Source organism: Halictus rubicundus, chromosome 5, assembly GCF_050948215.1.
Source record: "Halictus rubicundus isolate RS-2024b chromosome 5, iyHalRubi1_principal, whole genome shotgun sequence".
In the NCBI taxonomy this organism is placed as follows: Eukaryota; Metazoa; Arthropoda; class Insecta; order Hymenoptera; family Halictidae; genus Halictus; species Halictus rubicundus.
The window spans coordinates 704,668-720,701 of NC_135153.1; the positions used below are offsets into that span (position 1 = coordinate 704,668).

Here is a 16,034-nt window from a genome sequence, read left to right on the forward strand (position 1 = left end):
ATGTACACTGCGAAAGATTTGACATACCGGGTGTTCCATTTGAAGTGAACCACTCGACCATCTCTGAAATTATTAATGATATCGAGAAATATTTCAAGCAAAAGTTATATGGTTTCGAGGGAGGAATAACTTCATGTTAATGATTTTTTTGTAATTGGAGGAGTAGAGGGCATATGAAGGTCATTTTCAATTTTTTTTTGCGGAACCGTGTATTTTTCGATACTCTAATCGATGTGGTTTATTATTCCGCATAAGAAATTATTAACCTTCATATATTGAAAAACCATTAGTTTAGGCGACATTTCAATATTAGTATCACGAGATGGTACACAATAGTGGAGTAGCTTGTAAAGCTAAAATGAAAACAAATTCAATGACCTTCGGACAGCCACAAGGTCAGAAACGGACGAAATACTTCGAATACTGAATATCACGTTTATTTTTGATCTTGTGGGTGTCTGAAGGTTATTGAATTCGTTTTCGTTGCACGGTTCCACGTAATGTAAGAAAATATATAGCCACCCGTTTAAAGAGTTGGAGGTCACCTTCAGCTCTTAGAAAAAACTTCTATGCGCCATTACATTAATTATAAAAAACAGTACAACTTTTTTCTGTTCCATTTTTCCCTAGCATTTACGCTGGTTAGTTAATCCGTGAACACCCGGTATATTGTAACGCTAATTCAACCCTGTTAACACAATTACAATTTTATTTTAAATAGTCTAAGGGAAGGAAAGGGAGTAGAACTGTAATTGGAAAAGAAAGCAGGTTTCCGGGAAATTTTGACGAGGCGAGGCACCGTAGCGAAAGAGCCGGTACAAGTGTCGATGGAAAAAAGAATTTCGGCATTCCTTCTTTGTTCACCCGACAACGATATTTTGTTGATCGTGAAGCTGTCGACTAGTTGTCTGGTAATCGAGGAGACGAACAGACGTGGTCGTTGCGTGCAGTTGACTGTGATTTAACTTGAAATACATTTTACGATCTCCAGTGAACGGTATCGCGCGACAGCGGGAGATTTGAAACGCGACGCGGACCTCCTCGAAGCTATAGTAAGAAATAGTCGACACCCCCCGGACACGACGAGTGCCAATTTTTCGTTGACATTTGTGCAATTCATTTCGTTCGTAGCGGGAAGATGATGCTCGCACGCTCGACGGTGTCTTTGCTCAGTGCGATTTTTACGATGCTGCTGCCGTGTTCCGCATTCACCGCAGACCGTTCAGGTAGAGCTTTCAATCTTTCGTACTTTTCTGCCCAAATTGTAGCAATGATTCTTTTCTGTATACAATCCTGTAGATTTTGACGAGGAAATGCCAAAAATCCAAGTTTTAGTGTTAGGAATTCGCGGGTTCAAAAGTTATATGTGTGCGAAGTTGAGTTGGTGAATTCCTAACATTAAAACTTGGATTTTTGGCATTTTCTTATCAAAATCTATAGGATTATATAAATAAAAGTTAAAAATTTCTGGATTGCCAAGGTGAAGTTTAACCCATGTATTCTTATCAGTCGCTTTATACAGCATAAAAAGGTAGGTGTCCGAGTTTTACTTCGAGCCACTTTGTGTCGAGTTCGTATGTATGTAGACGTATAATAATACGTTCGTTATTTTTTTTTATGTTCGTTTGCAACGAATAATAATAACGACCAATCGTAACGCTTCGCAACGGTAATGTTCGCGAAGTAATCGGGAGAAAACGTCCCGTCGTAGTTTGACATGTTGCGTTGTGTTGGTCGCAGTGAACGTCCCCACTGGCTGGAACATTGTGCCGCTTCTGGAAACTGAACAAAAGGTCACCGTTGATCACGTTTTAAATGGAAAAACGCCGGTGACAAGCCTCGACAAGGTCCTGCAGCCCTCGGACACGAAGAAATCGACGCAATTCACCGAGCAGACTATTTCCCAGGATACCGACCGCGACAGGAGATATGTCGTCCTGGAAAACGTCGAGAATGACGGCCACTCTACAGAAACCGTCAAGGATGCTGCAATTAACGAGGAGACTACTATTACTGACACCGTGGTTGCCAGCCCGCGGAATGTCATACTTCTTTTAGTAGCGGAATCGGATCCGGATCGGAAGGATCTGTGGAAGGACTTCAGAGCTTCGCACTCATTTCCGGTCGAAGGACACCTTCAGGTATGTCTTCGGAGTCACAGCCATCGTTCAAATCGGCCCAATCAAGATTTAAATAACCAATCAATTTTCTATTTTATTATCACTGTAGTTTATTTTTCTTTTTTTATTTCGTCCATTTTTCACGGAAATATATAATGGAACATGTTACAGAGCTGCCATAATACTAAAATAGAAGCGTCGTGGTTTCCCTTGGACAAAGCAATGGTTTCCGGGAACAAGGACAAGGAATGCGATTGCGAACATTATTTACGATCAAATGTTGCCACACTGCTGCTTTGGGCCCGAGACGTTAAGGGGATGACAACAGGTATTAACCTATATATTAATATACAATATAAAAATATTTTATATTTTTTATGTACATTTTTTTATTACATATATACTTTATTACATTTATTATAAAATATACACAACCGGAGGTCTATCAGGTTGTTGCATATGGAATGTCCAATTTTAGAATGCAAAACTGAAAAAAAGAATGTAAAAATAAATACTTTAAATTCTAAATTAATTTTTTAATAATTATTTTAAAACTTGCGCTCTTGCCAAATAATAATTCTTCATACACAATTAATACAGAATCGTAATTATACATAAACAATTTATACAGAATCATAATTATACATATAGAATTTACACAGAATCATAATTATACATATACAATTTATACAGAATCGTAATTATACATATACAATTTACACAGAATCATAATTATACATATACAATTTATACAGAATCGTAATTATACATACACAATTACGCGTATACATTATATGACAATATAATACAATAAAAGTTAAAGATAATTATTGTTACTGAGTTTGTAGAAAACTTAATAGTTTAAATAGAATTTTAAATAATTTCATAGTAATTACAATGTTATGCGTTTAATTACGAATTACGGGTTAAAATATCATTTTATATATCAAAGAACATTTAATGAAATTCCCTATGTGATACTGGCTTGCAATTTATTTGTATCCAATATTAATAGCAGCATTCAACTGCTTTATAGGCACAGATGAAATGTGTAATATCAATTTGTATTCAGGTACGCTGTTCAATTCCAATTTCACTATCCCATCGCTATTCGGATACGAGGAACCAGCGAACGTTCCGGGAGAACTTGACGAACTCGATGAAAACATGAAATTGAACATTCACAAAGCTAAGCCCGAAATTCGCAGCGACTGGTATATGATTGATTTAGGAAAACCAATCAACCATGCCTCTGCGTTACCGTTTGTGCCAATTAACCGAGAGGAGGGTGAGTCAACATGTTTTTGAAGCTTGCCTTTCAAAATTTTTATTTTTAGTTATTCGTAGAACCGCAATGACCGTTACAAAAATTTAATACGAAAAAACATTCAAATCACAACGTGCCATTAGAGAAACCTATTCAAGAATATTTACAAAATAACGTGATCGTTTTAAAAATATGAAACATGAACCCCATAATTTTATAAACGTTTTAAATTCACCCAATCCAATTGTATAAATATTACTAATTCATTTTCTATGCTCGATTTCGATGAAACGGTAAATTCTGAATACAAAAGTACTTCGCCACGTCTGTCCTGAGAAAAGTAAAAAAGGTGAAGGCTGATCGAGAAAGTTTGAAACCGTATTTTATTCTATTAATATTTAATCCGAGTAAACATCGACTTGCGGATTATTTTCTTTGACTTATAATAAATAATTAATGATAATAGAGTTGTGACGAATACATTCGCGAAAGAAATCATAAAACAAGAAGTTACTGTCGTAATCAGTGACATTTGACGGTCTGATGACAGCGACAATTATAGTTTTTTCTGTGTGTACTAATATTTTTGTAAACAGCGAACAAGATCAATGATATAAATTTATTATGACTTAAATATATACCGGGTGGTTCACGAGAAACAGGCCACCTAAATAGCTCCGTTAGGCTTAGAGATAGAAGAAAATGTTAAAGAGAAAAATTGTACTGTTAAAGGGGGCAAATATGGTGATATAAAAAAATGTTCCGATTGTAGTCGTTTTCAAGGTCTTTTGGGGGTCATCGATGATTTTTAAATAGCACCATATATTTTTAACTTCGCAATGTTATAGCTAATGTTAAGACGAGTCCAATGATGTAGTACACTATGACCTTGAACTGACCTTGAACTAAAAAATTTATGATAAAGAAATGATAACTTCAAAATGTGCAATCATTTTATTTGAATTAACTTAAATGTTCGAAGTTATGACCTTGAGTAGTAACACAAGCATCTAAACGTTTTACATGCAATCAATTGTACTTTCAATTGTTTCTGCTGGAATTGATTTACAACATCTAATTATTATTTCTTGCATGTTCTCTGGCGTAGTCGGTTGATCACGATATACATCAACTTTCAGTGTTCCCCACAAAAAAGAATCAAGTATCATGCGAATAATATTTCTATTACACAAATTCCACCGATATCACATATCGCTCCACCAAGAAATTTATGAAAGAGATTTTGAAAATCGCGAAAATTTTTATGAGTGGGGTTTTTGGCAAATTAGAAATGATAGCCGATTGTTTATTAACGTATTATTTATTGTTGAGGCTTCCTTCAAGTTAATTTAAGAAATATGCATTACTGGAGTAATGCGAATCCACAATGGTTACGACAAGCAGATAAACAATGACCCTGGACTATCAACGTTTGGTGTGGAATTTTGAAGAATAAATTAATTGAATCCTTTTTTATTCCCGGCACATTAAACACCACAAGATACTTTACGTTTTTGGAAGAAACATTGCCCATATTTTTAGAAGACATGCCTTTAGAAAGATGGGTAATGTGGCACCAACACTATGGCTGTCCCGCTAATTCTTCACATACCATAAGAGAATTTCTGAACAATAATCGCTGGATAGGGCGTAATGGACATATACCGTGGCCAGCTCGTTCACCCGATCTAACTTAATTTTTTTTTGTGGGAAACATTCAAAGACGATGTGTATCGTGATCAACCGACTACACCAGAGAACATGCAAAAACGAATAATTAGATCTTGTAAATCAATTCCAACAGAAACAATTAAAAGTACAATTGATTTCCTTGTAAAACGTTTAAATGTTGTGTTACTGCTCAAGGTCATAATTTCGAACATTTAAGTTAATTCAAATAAAATGATTGCACATTTTGAAGTTATGATTGCTTTATCATAAATTTTCAAGTTCATGGTCATTTGAAGGTCATAGAGGACCACATCATTGAACTCGTCTTGACACCAGCTACAACACTGTCAAGTTAAAAATATATCGTGTTATTTAAAAACCATCGATGACCTTCAAAAAACCTTGAAAACAACTGCCATTGGAACATTTTTTTATTTCACCATATTTGCCTCCTTTAACTGCACAACTTTTCTCTCTAACATTTTCTTTTATTTGTAAGCCTAACGGACCTATTAGGTGACCTGTGACTTCTCGTGAACCGCCCGGTATATTATATATCATATATTACTTATTATATATTATATATATATTATATTATTTATTATTATATATTATATATTACATATAACTTATTATATATTACTTATTATATATTATATATTAGATATTAAATATTATATATTATATAATCTAATATTATATCCACTTTCTTTATTTAAATAACGACATGCGCGAAATTAATTTAATTGTCTTCACGAGATGTGCAGAATCGTCGTCGCACATGTGTGACACTGGTATAGGAGGAGCGATGTTTATTGATCTTGTACTATTTGCCGCAGAGACAGAGGATCCTGCATGGAACGTTTTCGACATGTTCTCCAGAGTCCGAATGGCGCTATTCCGTTCCTTGCTGGAAGCCCTGGGCAGAAATGTTGCTGATTCAGAGGCGCCGATTCCGTTCGGCCGATCGCATCCCTCGTCGTCCAATTTTGCGGCTATAGTTAGCGAACTGAAGTCCATTCAAAACCAGAAAGGCTTCGTATTGGTCGCAGCGACGCCCTCGAGCGAGCTCAGTTCCGCTATGGCAACTCTGCAACGGGAGGTACATAATTTCCCTTTGATTTAATGAAATGAATTTCTGCAACGTGAACTGCCTACAACCTGACTGCGGATCATTTATGCGAAATGAAAATTGTCTGAATCAACGACAAGAAAAGATAGTTACATAAAAATTGATTTTTTCTGCTAATGACTTTAAAGATAATGTATAATAAAAAAAATAGAAATTAATGAAAAAAAGATAAAAATAATAATGAATAATTTATTAATAATGAATTATATTAATTAATAATGATTAATAACAACTTGGTTTATTCTATAAAATCCTATAAAAAAATGATAGAACAAAATGGAAAATATGTTATTGAATAAATCTATGAATAAAAAAATTAAGTTTAAAATATGTTTAATACAAAAATAGTATTTGAAATATTTTTTCTGCAATTAAAACGGTTAATAAGTTGTGTTGCAAATTTAAGGTGTCCCAAGATGTGCTGGTGGTAGTAGCCGGAGTCTGCACGCACGATACCAAGCCGATACCGTTCTTCGCGAAAGGACCGGCAGCCAAGATGCTTCACGAGGCGATAACTATTTGGGATCTTCCTACAACCATCAGAAATATTATCGCAAATGGATACCAGGACCCCAGTTGTCGAATTCGTCGACACGATACTAATTCGCTTCCGGTCGAACAACCAACGACAGTCCCTGCAAAAGAAGCCGTTCCGGAAAAAATATCACTGGTCCTCGAAAAAACAGTAAGTCATCATCAACATACGATCATCATCTACACACTATCTCGCAAAGAAATAAAACAAGTAAAAAATTTCTTTTGTTTACTGAAGATCAAAAGAAATTTAAATTTATAATGGTTTCTCAGTGTTGATGGTACAACCGTGGAAGGGGTGATTCTACATGAGAAAATAAGTCGAAAATATGAAATACATTTTTTTCAATTGAGGCTTTGTTTTCGAGAAAATCGAGTTTGAAGATCCGTCGGGTTCGCGTGTTCAGTAAACGCAGGAAGTAGAATTGGTCGGTCATGATCAGACACGTCGGACAATTCCTATCGAATAGCACGCGCATTCGCTGCATTTTCAAGTTCCATTTTCTCGAGAACAGAGCTTCGAATGAACAAATTTTATTGTATATTTTCGACTTATTTTCTCATCTAGAACCACCCCCTCCGCGGTTGCACCATCAATACCGAAGCCCAATGCACCATCAAAACACCCTGTAAAATACCATAAGTGCATTAAGATTCACTCTAATAATTCTATAATCGACCAGTCGTGAAATTTTTTCAAAATTCGTTCCGACTTTTACATTTCTAGTAAATGAAATTTACTTGTTGTGATATATCCATGACGTAATTATTGATATTCTCACTGAAATAGGGATCATTTTATGACTTATAGGTCCACTACAAAATCTCTGCATTTAATTAGAAACTCTAGGTTACTGAATTACAAAAATTTATATTTCGCATCGATATTGGTGATATAGCGTAATATTTTATTTCTAAAATCTGTAGAAATATGATTACTGTTTTTAAAAAAATAATTTGGGTTATTAATTGGGTTATAAAATTATTCCGCAAAGTCGACGTGTCTTTAACCATCTGTTTCCGAGTACACTTATTAAGCTGGTTTTCAAGGAAATCTGCGATTTCCTGTAGTGTATACCTAAGATTTATTTAGGTATACAACATACCATAGTTCATTACGTAGAGCTAATAGCGCAAAAGAATTTTGTTCATATATTAACTGCAGTTTAAATTGCTACGTTGGTAGTTGGTTATTGTATTAGTTCTACTTACTTTACACTTACTAATTACTAGACTGTGAATTTTGTGCATTTTTTACAGTAGCTACAATTTTAAATATTGCAACAGAATGAAAGATTGAAAGAATATTACCTTCGACCTACTAAAATGATTAAAGGGGATTAAACGCGTAGAGGACATGTGCGTACAGTATACAATTTTAAGATGCGTACAGTGACCTACGATTCAAGGTCGTTCAAGATCAACTGCGATGGAAAATATTTTCCTTTGACCTTCATATGTCCTCTACGTATCCACCTACAAAATTATGATTAATATGAGATTGTGCCACCCTCGAAACCAAGCAAGTTTCGTCTGACACAAGTTTCTATATCACCAACAACAGCTGAGTTATTCGGGTGGCCTGTTTTAAATGTCTCTCCCTGTATACTATTTTTCGTATTTAATATACGCCCGACAAGTCACTCGACAATCATATTCGCGATTACAATCGAATATTTTCTGCCAAGGGTAGTATACGAAAATCCAATTCTCTGCACTCTAGTAATAATTAAAGACTACGACAACAGTCAGGTAATGGTTGAAAGCAAATCGTCGTGTATGACGACAGTTTCGAACTGCTGCCGCTATAAATAGTGTTCTTCGATATTGCCCTAGACATTGACCCTGTGGCGATTTTAGTAATAATTTTTTCGTGTTGGCATTAGAATTTCCTAAGCAAGGGTGGGATTTTGGTTTTTGCGTGTGCTGTTTTTGCTCTAATTTCCGGTAAATAGATTGACGTCAGCGGGAGGGTAGTTTATCGAGTTTCTAAAAGTACGTCGATTTGATATTGACACCTTAGCGCACAGCTTGACATTGTTAGTTCTGATGTGACATCGACAGGGCAGCCTGAAATTAACCGTGACCTTAGGGGTATAAGATAAATCAGGTGAAATTCTAACATGTGTTGCAGCTACGGTTGAATCGATCTGTTAAGGTATATAAAGTTTGCTTTAATCCGCAAATGACGCTCGTTAAGTTCCTCGATCTTTGACCAAAATGAATTGTAATATCGCAATTTAACGTTCGTTGAAAATGCAAATGTTTCATATTTCTAACCGTAAATTATACAATAAAGCATCTATTTTGATATATTTACGGACAGTGTTGAACAACAGCTATTTGAACAACAAGCAAAAAAATAATGAATAAATTAGATGTGAATATGAACGAATATGTGATTTTAAAAATTTGAAAATTACGTTTTATTGAAAAACACGAATAGATAAATCAAATTTAATTTCCTATCAGATACTCAAATAAAAATTGTCATCTTTAAAAACACCATCTTGAACATAAGCATTAACAACGAATGTCAAAATATTGTTGGGTGAATGATTTAATTCCAAGCAACCATTTTCGTACTACATCCTATATTGTATAGTTTTGTATCATATGAAAGCGTGTGTCAAGACCAATTCATTCGTATACGACACAATTACCTTCAAGGACATACAAGGTCAGAAATGGAAAAAACATTTTGAGTCCACTGGCACATATAACTTTCTTAATTATGATTTCTTTAATAATTTTGATTTAGTAGCGTTCAAAATGCGTGTGTTATAAATAATATTAAGTATTTCATAAAATTTCTTTTTCTAGGTACAGGCGAATGCCAGTAGCGCTGAAGCTTCGAATGCTACGGTGAGTAATATAACACTGTACCTAAGTACCTAATACCTAATACCTAAATACCTGTAATCTGTAATACCTAAATATTAAATCATAATGTGCAAATCGTTTTCTTTAACAGGAGGATCTCGGCAAGGAAGTTAAAATCTTGGACTCGAAGGTAGTATATCGTAACCTGTAATCTCTTTAAATTATTTTAGGCAATTATTTACATTAGGGAACGTCTCACAGATTTCGACGGCCTTGAAATATGTTGTCAAGGTCAATATCATAAACAAACATTTTCAAACAAATTTTTTGACAACTATGTTGATCTTGTCCATATATTTCAAGGTCACAGAAAACCGGTGAGGAGTCCCGTACTGGATAATAATTACCAGTATTAGCTTGACTACATATTTTTATAAAATTTTCGATAACATAAAAATTAAGAAATAAAAATATTTTTTTTTGAAAATACATTAGCAATTTTTTAACGATTTTCTTACAAAAAGTAACGACTGAATAGTCTCGCGTGTATCAAATCCGCGAGAATCATGTTATGCAAAATAATGAATTTCCTATACTGCCTTAAAAAGTCATATAATTAGTTCAATAATAGTTGAATACATTAGCATTTAAGATTCATGATAAAAACAACTTACGCAAACACTGTAATGAAATTCAATGTACATGTAACTGACACAGCGAACGTTAACAACTTTTTTTTGTAAGAGAAGATCTTTATTTTGGATGTTTCGAAACGAAACAGTTTCTTCTAAAACCTGTATATTTTAATAACTGAAAACTATAAATTTAGTTTACAATGTTCAATTGCAGATGTTTTCAAGTTTTATTCGCACTCTTAAATAGGGTAAGGGACCCAATTACTGTGGGGGTGCCAATTAATGTGCCTATCAATTATACTAATTAATTATACATTATATTAATTATACTTATTTTTTCCACATTTAAATCAGTTGTAATTGTAATTTCGGTAATATTTTTTATTCGATAGCATTAAGGATTCGTGTGTTATAAATAATTTTAAATATTTCATAAAATCATCGTTTTCTAGGTACAGGTGAATGGCAGTAACGCGAAAGCTTCGAGTGTTACGGTAAATAATAAAACTCTGTATTCATATCTAAATAATAAATCATAATGTGCACATCGTTTTCTTTAACAGGATGATCACAGCAAGAAAGTTAGAGACTTGGACGCGAAGGTATAGTGTATCCTAATCTGTAGTTTCTCTTTAAATTATTTTATTCAACGTTTAGTATTACCAGAGGTCTCGTGCACAATAAAATATAAACTTAAAATATTACTATATTGCAACATTGAAAATATTCCTATGTTTTTTTGATTTAGCAACATAAAAGCATTTTCAAAAATCAATAAAATGCTCACTTCACTGCTCGATAGTTCCAAATGAAAAAATCGAAACGTCAAATCGTATTAGGGGGAAAATTAAACGAAACAAATTTCTCACGGATGCTTGCAACTCCGTAGCGGACTATGACTGTTGGGGGGGGGGGCAGTATGTCAACGCATCGTCCTGAGCTATTAATACATTTTTACCGTCTACTGTTTTATATTATATAAAATGGAAAATGGAATTATCCGTAAATGGAAAATTCTACAAATTCAGTGTTTATTCTATGTATGTAGGCCTCTAGAGCTTCGAACTTCGAATAGTATCTCCTGACCGATATATGACCCTGGCTAGACCCGTATTGTGAACATAAATATATCGAGTAAACACTGTACTCGTAGATTTATTATGCATTCGTGTATCATTCTGCAAGAGGAATACAAGAGTTTATTTTTACGTTGTCATTTTCAGGAAGAGAAAAAGGCAGAATCCGAAAAATCGTCGTCCATTATTAAAACAGAGAACATGGCGAACTCCGATATGAAAGCAACGAAGTTTACCACGGTTTTCGGCACAATCATATCCATTCTTGTTACGTTCATCCTAGCTTCCTAAAAGCACCTTTTAGAATAAAATATCTTTGACGCTGATTTTTACCAGGGATCACAAATAAACAATTTTCTTCCGCGAAAGCTGCGTGAAATTTTCGTTGGGAATAGAACAAAGTTGTAAGGGTTTAGTAATTTGTGGGGTTTAGTAATTGGAATACCAACTCGTACGTCAAATACTGGGACATTGTTTTTTTAAAAAATTTCAATATGCAGAAAATAATTTTGTAAGCAGTTATGCGCTTGTTTAACAAACTTAGTAGAGTTAAACGAAAATTTTCTGTTGGAGCTCGTATGCGCTGAAAAGAAAAAAAACCTAAAAATATCCGTAGAATTTTCGAGGATATGCAATCCTTTACAATGGGTACTATTTAGGAAATTCACACAAATTGCCATAACAACAATAAACTAATTTTCGCGAATTATGTCGGAACAATTAGTTTACCAAAATAAAAATAGCAATCATTAAAATTGTACTTTTGTAACTATGCGATACGAAAAATTGTATATTTTTTGGTGAAAATAATAGAAAATTTAATAAACTATCTTCTTAATTTGAAATTACTAGATTGCGGATTTTATTTACTTATGGCAAAAATGTGTAGATGAAAGTCAAAACAGTAAAAACATTTTAAAAATATAAAAATAATAGGTATAAAGTTACTAGGAAATTAAATAACTGTATGTAATTCCTTTATATTGCATAAATTTGCATAAATTTTTATTTTTCTATTCTATTACAAATTGCAAATTACAGTGAACGCTTAACGAAATAACTTGATGCGTAGATGATTAATAGTTGATTTTCGTTTGTCCAGAAAAATGATTTCTCAATGATCCAGTAATGCACATAAATTTAGGCGTGCGCAACCTAACGGGTAACACTGATTTCGAATGTAGAGCATTTTGATGATTATCAAGATAAAAGACTATGCACCTCACGCAGTTACGCTACTTCCTGCTGCGGAATTATATAATTGTCCGATTTCAGAAGTTTCTAAAATTTGTGAGCTGCCACCACTTTCCCCGCGTATCACTGAATCATCCTACTTGGTGTTTTATTTATTACTGCGTTCGAGATTCGATATAGATATTACTATGATCCAAGAGTATCATTGTTCTAGTCATTTGACATTCTAATTTGGAAAACTCCATCTCAAAATCTTACGTTCCAAAAAAAAAAAAGATTTATGCGAAGAGGTTCGCAGAAGATAGATGAACAGAAGAACTCGAACAAATGTAAATAAATGGTAACAAGAGTTGCAATGAAAATAATATAAGGTAATTAACCTTCTGACTTCGACGCTCTATAGCTTAAGCGTTCTCCGCGCGATATTCGCATAGCAATCGTTCTGACTCACTAAAATAATTCTCAATTCAATTATTGCTGCAGTGAAAGTAAGAATCGCTTTCTTAAGAACAAGAAATCGTCGAAATGTATCTGGGTATTTCAAACTCTAAAGAATAATTAATATAAAAAATAAATGAATAAATTGCTTCTTAAAATTATTATTTTCCCCCAAGATCCTCGGTGATCAAATTGTAAGGTAAGGGACCCAATTACTGTGGGGGTACCAATTACTGTGCCTACATTAACTATACTTATTTTTAAAGCATTATGAATATTAAAAAAGAGATATATAACATATATATTTTAATGAAAAAAATTTAATCTCTTTTTTAATATTCGTTATGCTCTAAAAATAAGTATAATTAATATAGGCACAGTAATTGGGTCCCTTACCCTAGTGTAAGATAATGATAAAAAGTTCTGCAATTTGCTTAGATTGTTTGGCTTGTCTTCGATAATACTACTGTAATGTACACATCATTTCACAGAATTGTGTACGCTAATGTTTTTCCGACAGTCTCTTCGTACCTTTCGTTACGCGGCAATTTTCTTGCCCATTATGTGCCAAGAGCCATTACACCGCATTCTGATCAGTAATTATATTGTCTTTCGGGAGGAATAATTTTTTACATTATTTATTATTCGATTTATCAGAGGCTGTACTCGTAATATTATTATTATCATTCGTGGTATGCGTATTATATTGTATAAGTGTGATTCATAAACATCCCCCATCCGGATTGCCATAAATTCCTCGTGTAGAAATCGATGATAGAGAGTCACGGTATTTCATAATTACTCGAATTACTATCGTGTTGGGAAACATTTATTTCTCATTGGTATAGCATTTCAACAACCCTCGATTAACACTCGGAAGACAGATAGATTTTGATGATCGTACTGATGACAATTTTTTATTCCATTTAGACAGCTTTTTATCAATTATTTTCAATATATTTTATCTAGATCCATTGGTCTTCTTATTGCGTCCAATTGCACAACTCCCAATTGAAATTTCAATTATCGGCTAGATATCTTTTTGACATTTATCGAGTAGAGACTGTACGTTTCAAATACTGGGTCACAACGGACCCGGGTCTCGCCATCCAAGTGTTAAAGAACACATCCACATCCTTTCAGAATGTATCCATTTAGGTATACTCGTTGATGCAATTTTAACAGTTTCATTCAAAGCGATTTCAAGCATAAAATATTGGATTAAATAAAAACTGAACAATCTTTTCATTCCTTCCAGGTTCTCGGCAAGCTAACAAGTAAAACCTAAGAACGTAACCGAACTTTACGTAATTCTGTATGTTTCAAATACACAAAAAACACTTGATTTTTAAGTACACGTAAGCTAAATATGAACAGTCTCTGTCGAGTACTTTCTTGGTACTTCATAGCGCATTGTTGGAAGTTTGAGTAAGAATCTGTTGACCTTTCCGTCACGTTCGCCGTAACTACCGTCTGGCGGATACTAAGTCCATTACAACACATGCACACATACATTTTTGTCCCAAAAATTCTAAAATTAAACTTCTAAAATTAGTGCGAATTTTAGGAATTTTTTTATAAAAAAAAAGCATTTAATATTCACTTGCGAAACTTGAGGGGTATCTTTTATTGGCTTTCTTCTATTAAACAGTATAAACGATTTTTCTTTTAATACAAGAAAAATATAATAAAGAGCCCTAATAGAATTCATGGTTGGCTAACTGCGATTTTTACCAATGGTCTGCAGCTCATTGCAATATAGACATATTATTTTCAACTTTTTAACATTTGTACTTAAAGTTTCAACATAAATTTATTCATTAGTAGCAAGAAAAGTTTGTCATTTAGGGGTTTGTTACGGTAAAAGCCAGTAAACTAAAACAGAAAGATCTCTCAAATGATCAAAAACTAGGTACATGCAGGAAGGAGAATCGGTAGGTCATAATCAGACGCATCTGCCGATCCCTATCCAATAGCGCGCGTACCCGCTGAACTTTCAAGCTCGATTTACTCGAAAACAAAGCGTCAAATGAAAAAACTTTATACTTTCTTTTCGACCGACTTTTCCGTATTGAATTGCTCCCCAAGTGATTCTCTACGGTACGTGGGACACCCTGTATATATTCCACGCTCTTGTCACGCCACGTGTTGTCTTGTCGACCTTACATAAAGAATAGAATAGCGAGAATAATACCGACAACAGTTCGCCTAATTACGGTGGCAGCAGGTTATACAGGGTACCTCGCTCTACTTTGACATCTCGATTTTCTCGCTATTACTACGCGTAGAAAAAAAATTAAAATTATTATTAAAAACTAATTATTAATCGAATAATAATTAATAACAATAATAATGAATATAATAATAATAATAATTAATAATAATTAATATTTGTATATTTGTATATTTCTACATTATTATAGAGATTATATGTATTACTTCGGAGTTATGTATTAGTTTTTTTCGTGTGTGAACGCGTGAAGGTCATATGAAGGTCAACCTCATTTTTTTATCGCCACATCAATGGCCGCAGCTCGACATTCGTTATAAGAAGGTATTAACCTATGTCGATAAGCGAACAGTTTACGAGATATTTCGATTTAAATAATTGTATTTAAATAATTATTTCGTTCCATTTAATCGTGTGCCAGATTTTAAAAGTAAGAACTTAACAATAACAAAGACCTCTTATAGAGATAGCACTCAGGAAACGAAAAAATGGTTTGCGATTACAATGTTTACTCTATACATGTCCCAAATGCCTAGTCGATAAAAGTCTCAGAGCTATCCACACTGCCGCGGGGTATACCTCGTGTTTTGAACATATATCGAGTAAACACTGTATACTAATTTCAACAGGCACGCAGCTCAAGTGTTCATTCATTGGACACCCTACAATGACGTTCACTTCGATGAATAAATTTTATTTAGAAAATTAAGTTTATTTAACTATTTACAGTCGGACATTTCGCATGCAGAAACCCAATAATTTACAGGGACGGCCGCACCGCCGAAAAACTGTGTCCACCGGGGTCGGGTACCCGCGTATCGATTGTGTCCGGGTTTTCTTCGTTCCATGTGACTCGCGGAGAGAAAACAGAGAGTGGGGCATCCCACGATATAAAAGAGAACCGGTCTAAGAGG

At 34.0% G+C, this 16,034-nt stretch overlaps 1 protein-coding gene across 2 annotated transcripts; it reads left to right on the top strand.

The window, feature by feature from the left end:
- Window positions 1–460: 460 nt before the first annotated feature.
- LOC143353918 (uncharacterized) lies at window positions 461–16,034 on the top strand. 2 transcript variants are annotated; one of them, XM_076787505.1, is made up of 11 exons: window positions 461–1,226; window positions 1,741–2,141; window positions 2,292–2,448; window positions 3,193–3,408; window positions 5,898–6,160; window positions 6,597–6,875; window positions 9,548–9,589; window positions 9,699–9,737; window positions 10,635–10,676; window positions 10,746–10,784; window positions 15,887–16,034. In XM_076787505.1, the coding sequence occupies exons 1-11, from the start codon at window positions 1,139–1,141 to the stop codon at window positions 16,028–16,030; spliced, it is 1,710 nt and encodes a 569-aa protein (XP_076643620.1). In that variant the 5' UTR covers window positions 461–1,138; the 3' UTR covers window positions 16,031–16,034. The 2 variants fall into 2 exon arrangements, with proteins under 2 accessions (XP_076643620.1, XP_076643619.1); XM_076787504.1 differs by lacking the exon at window positions 15,887–16,034 and adding an exon at window positions 11,406–12,027 and having other exon boundaries at window positions 462–1,226.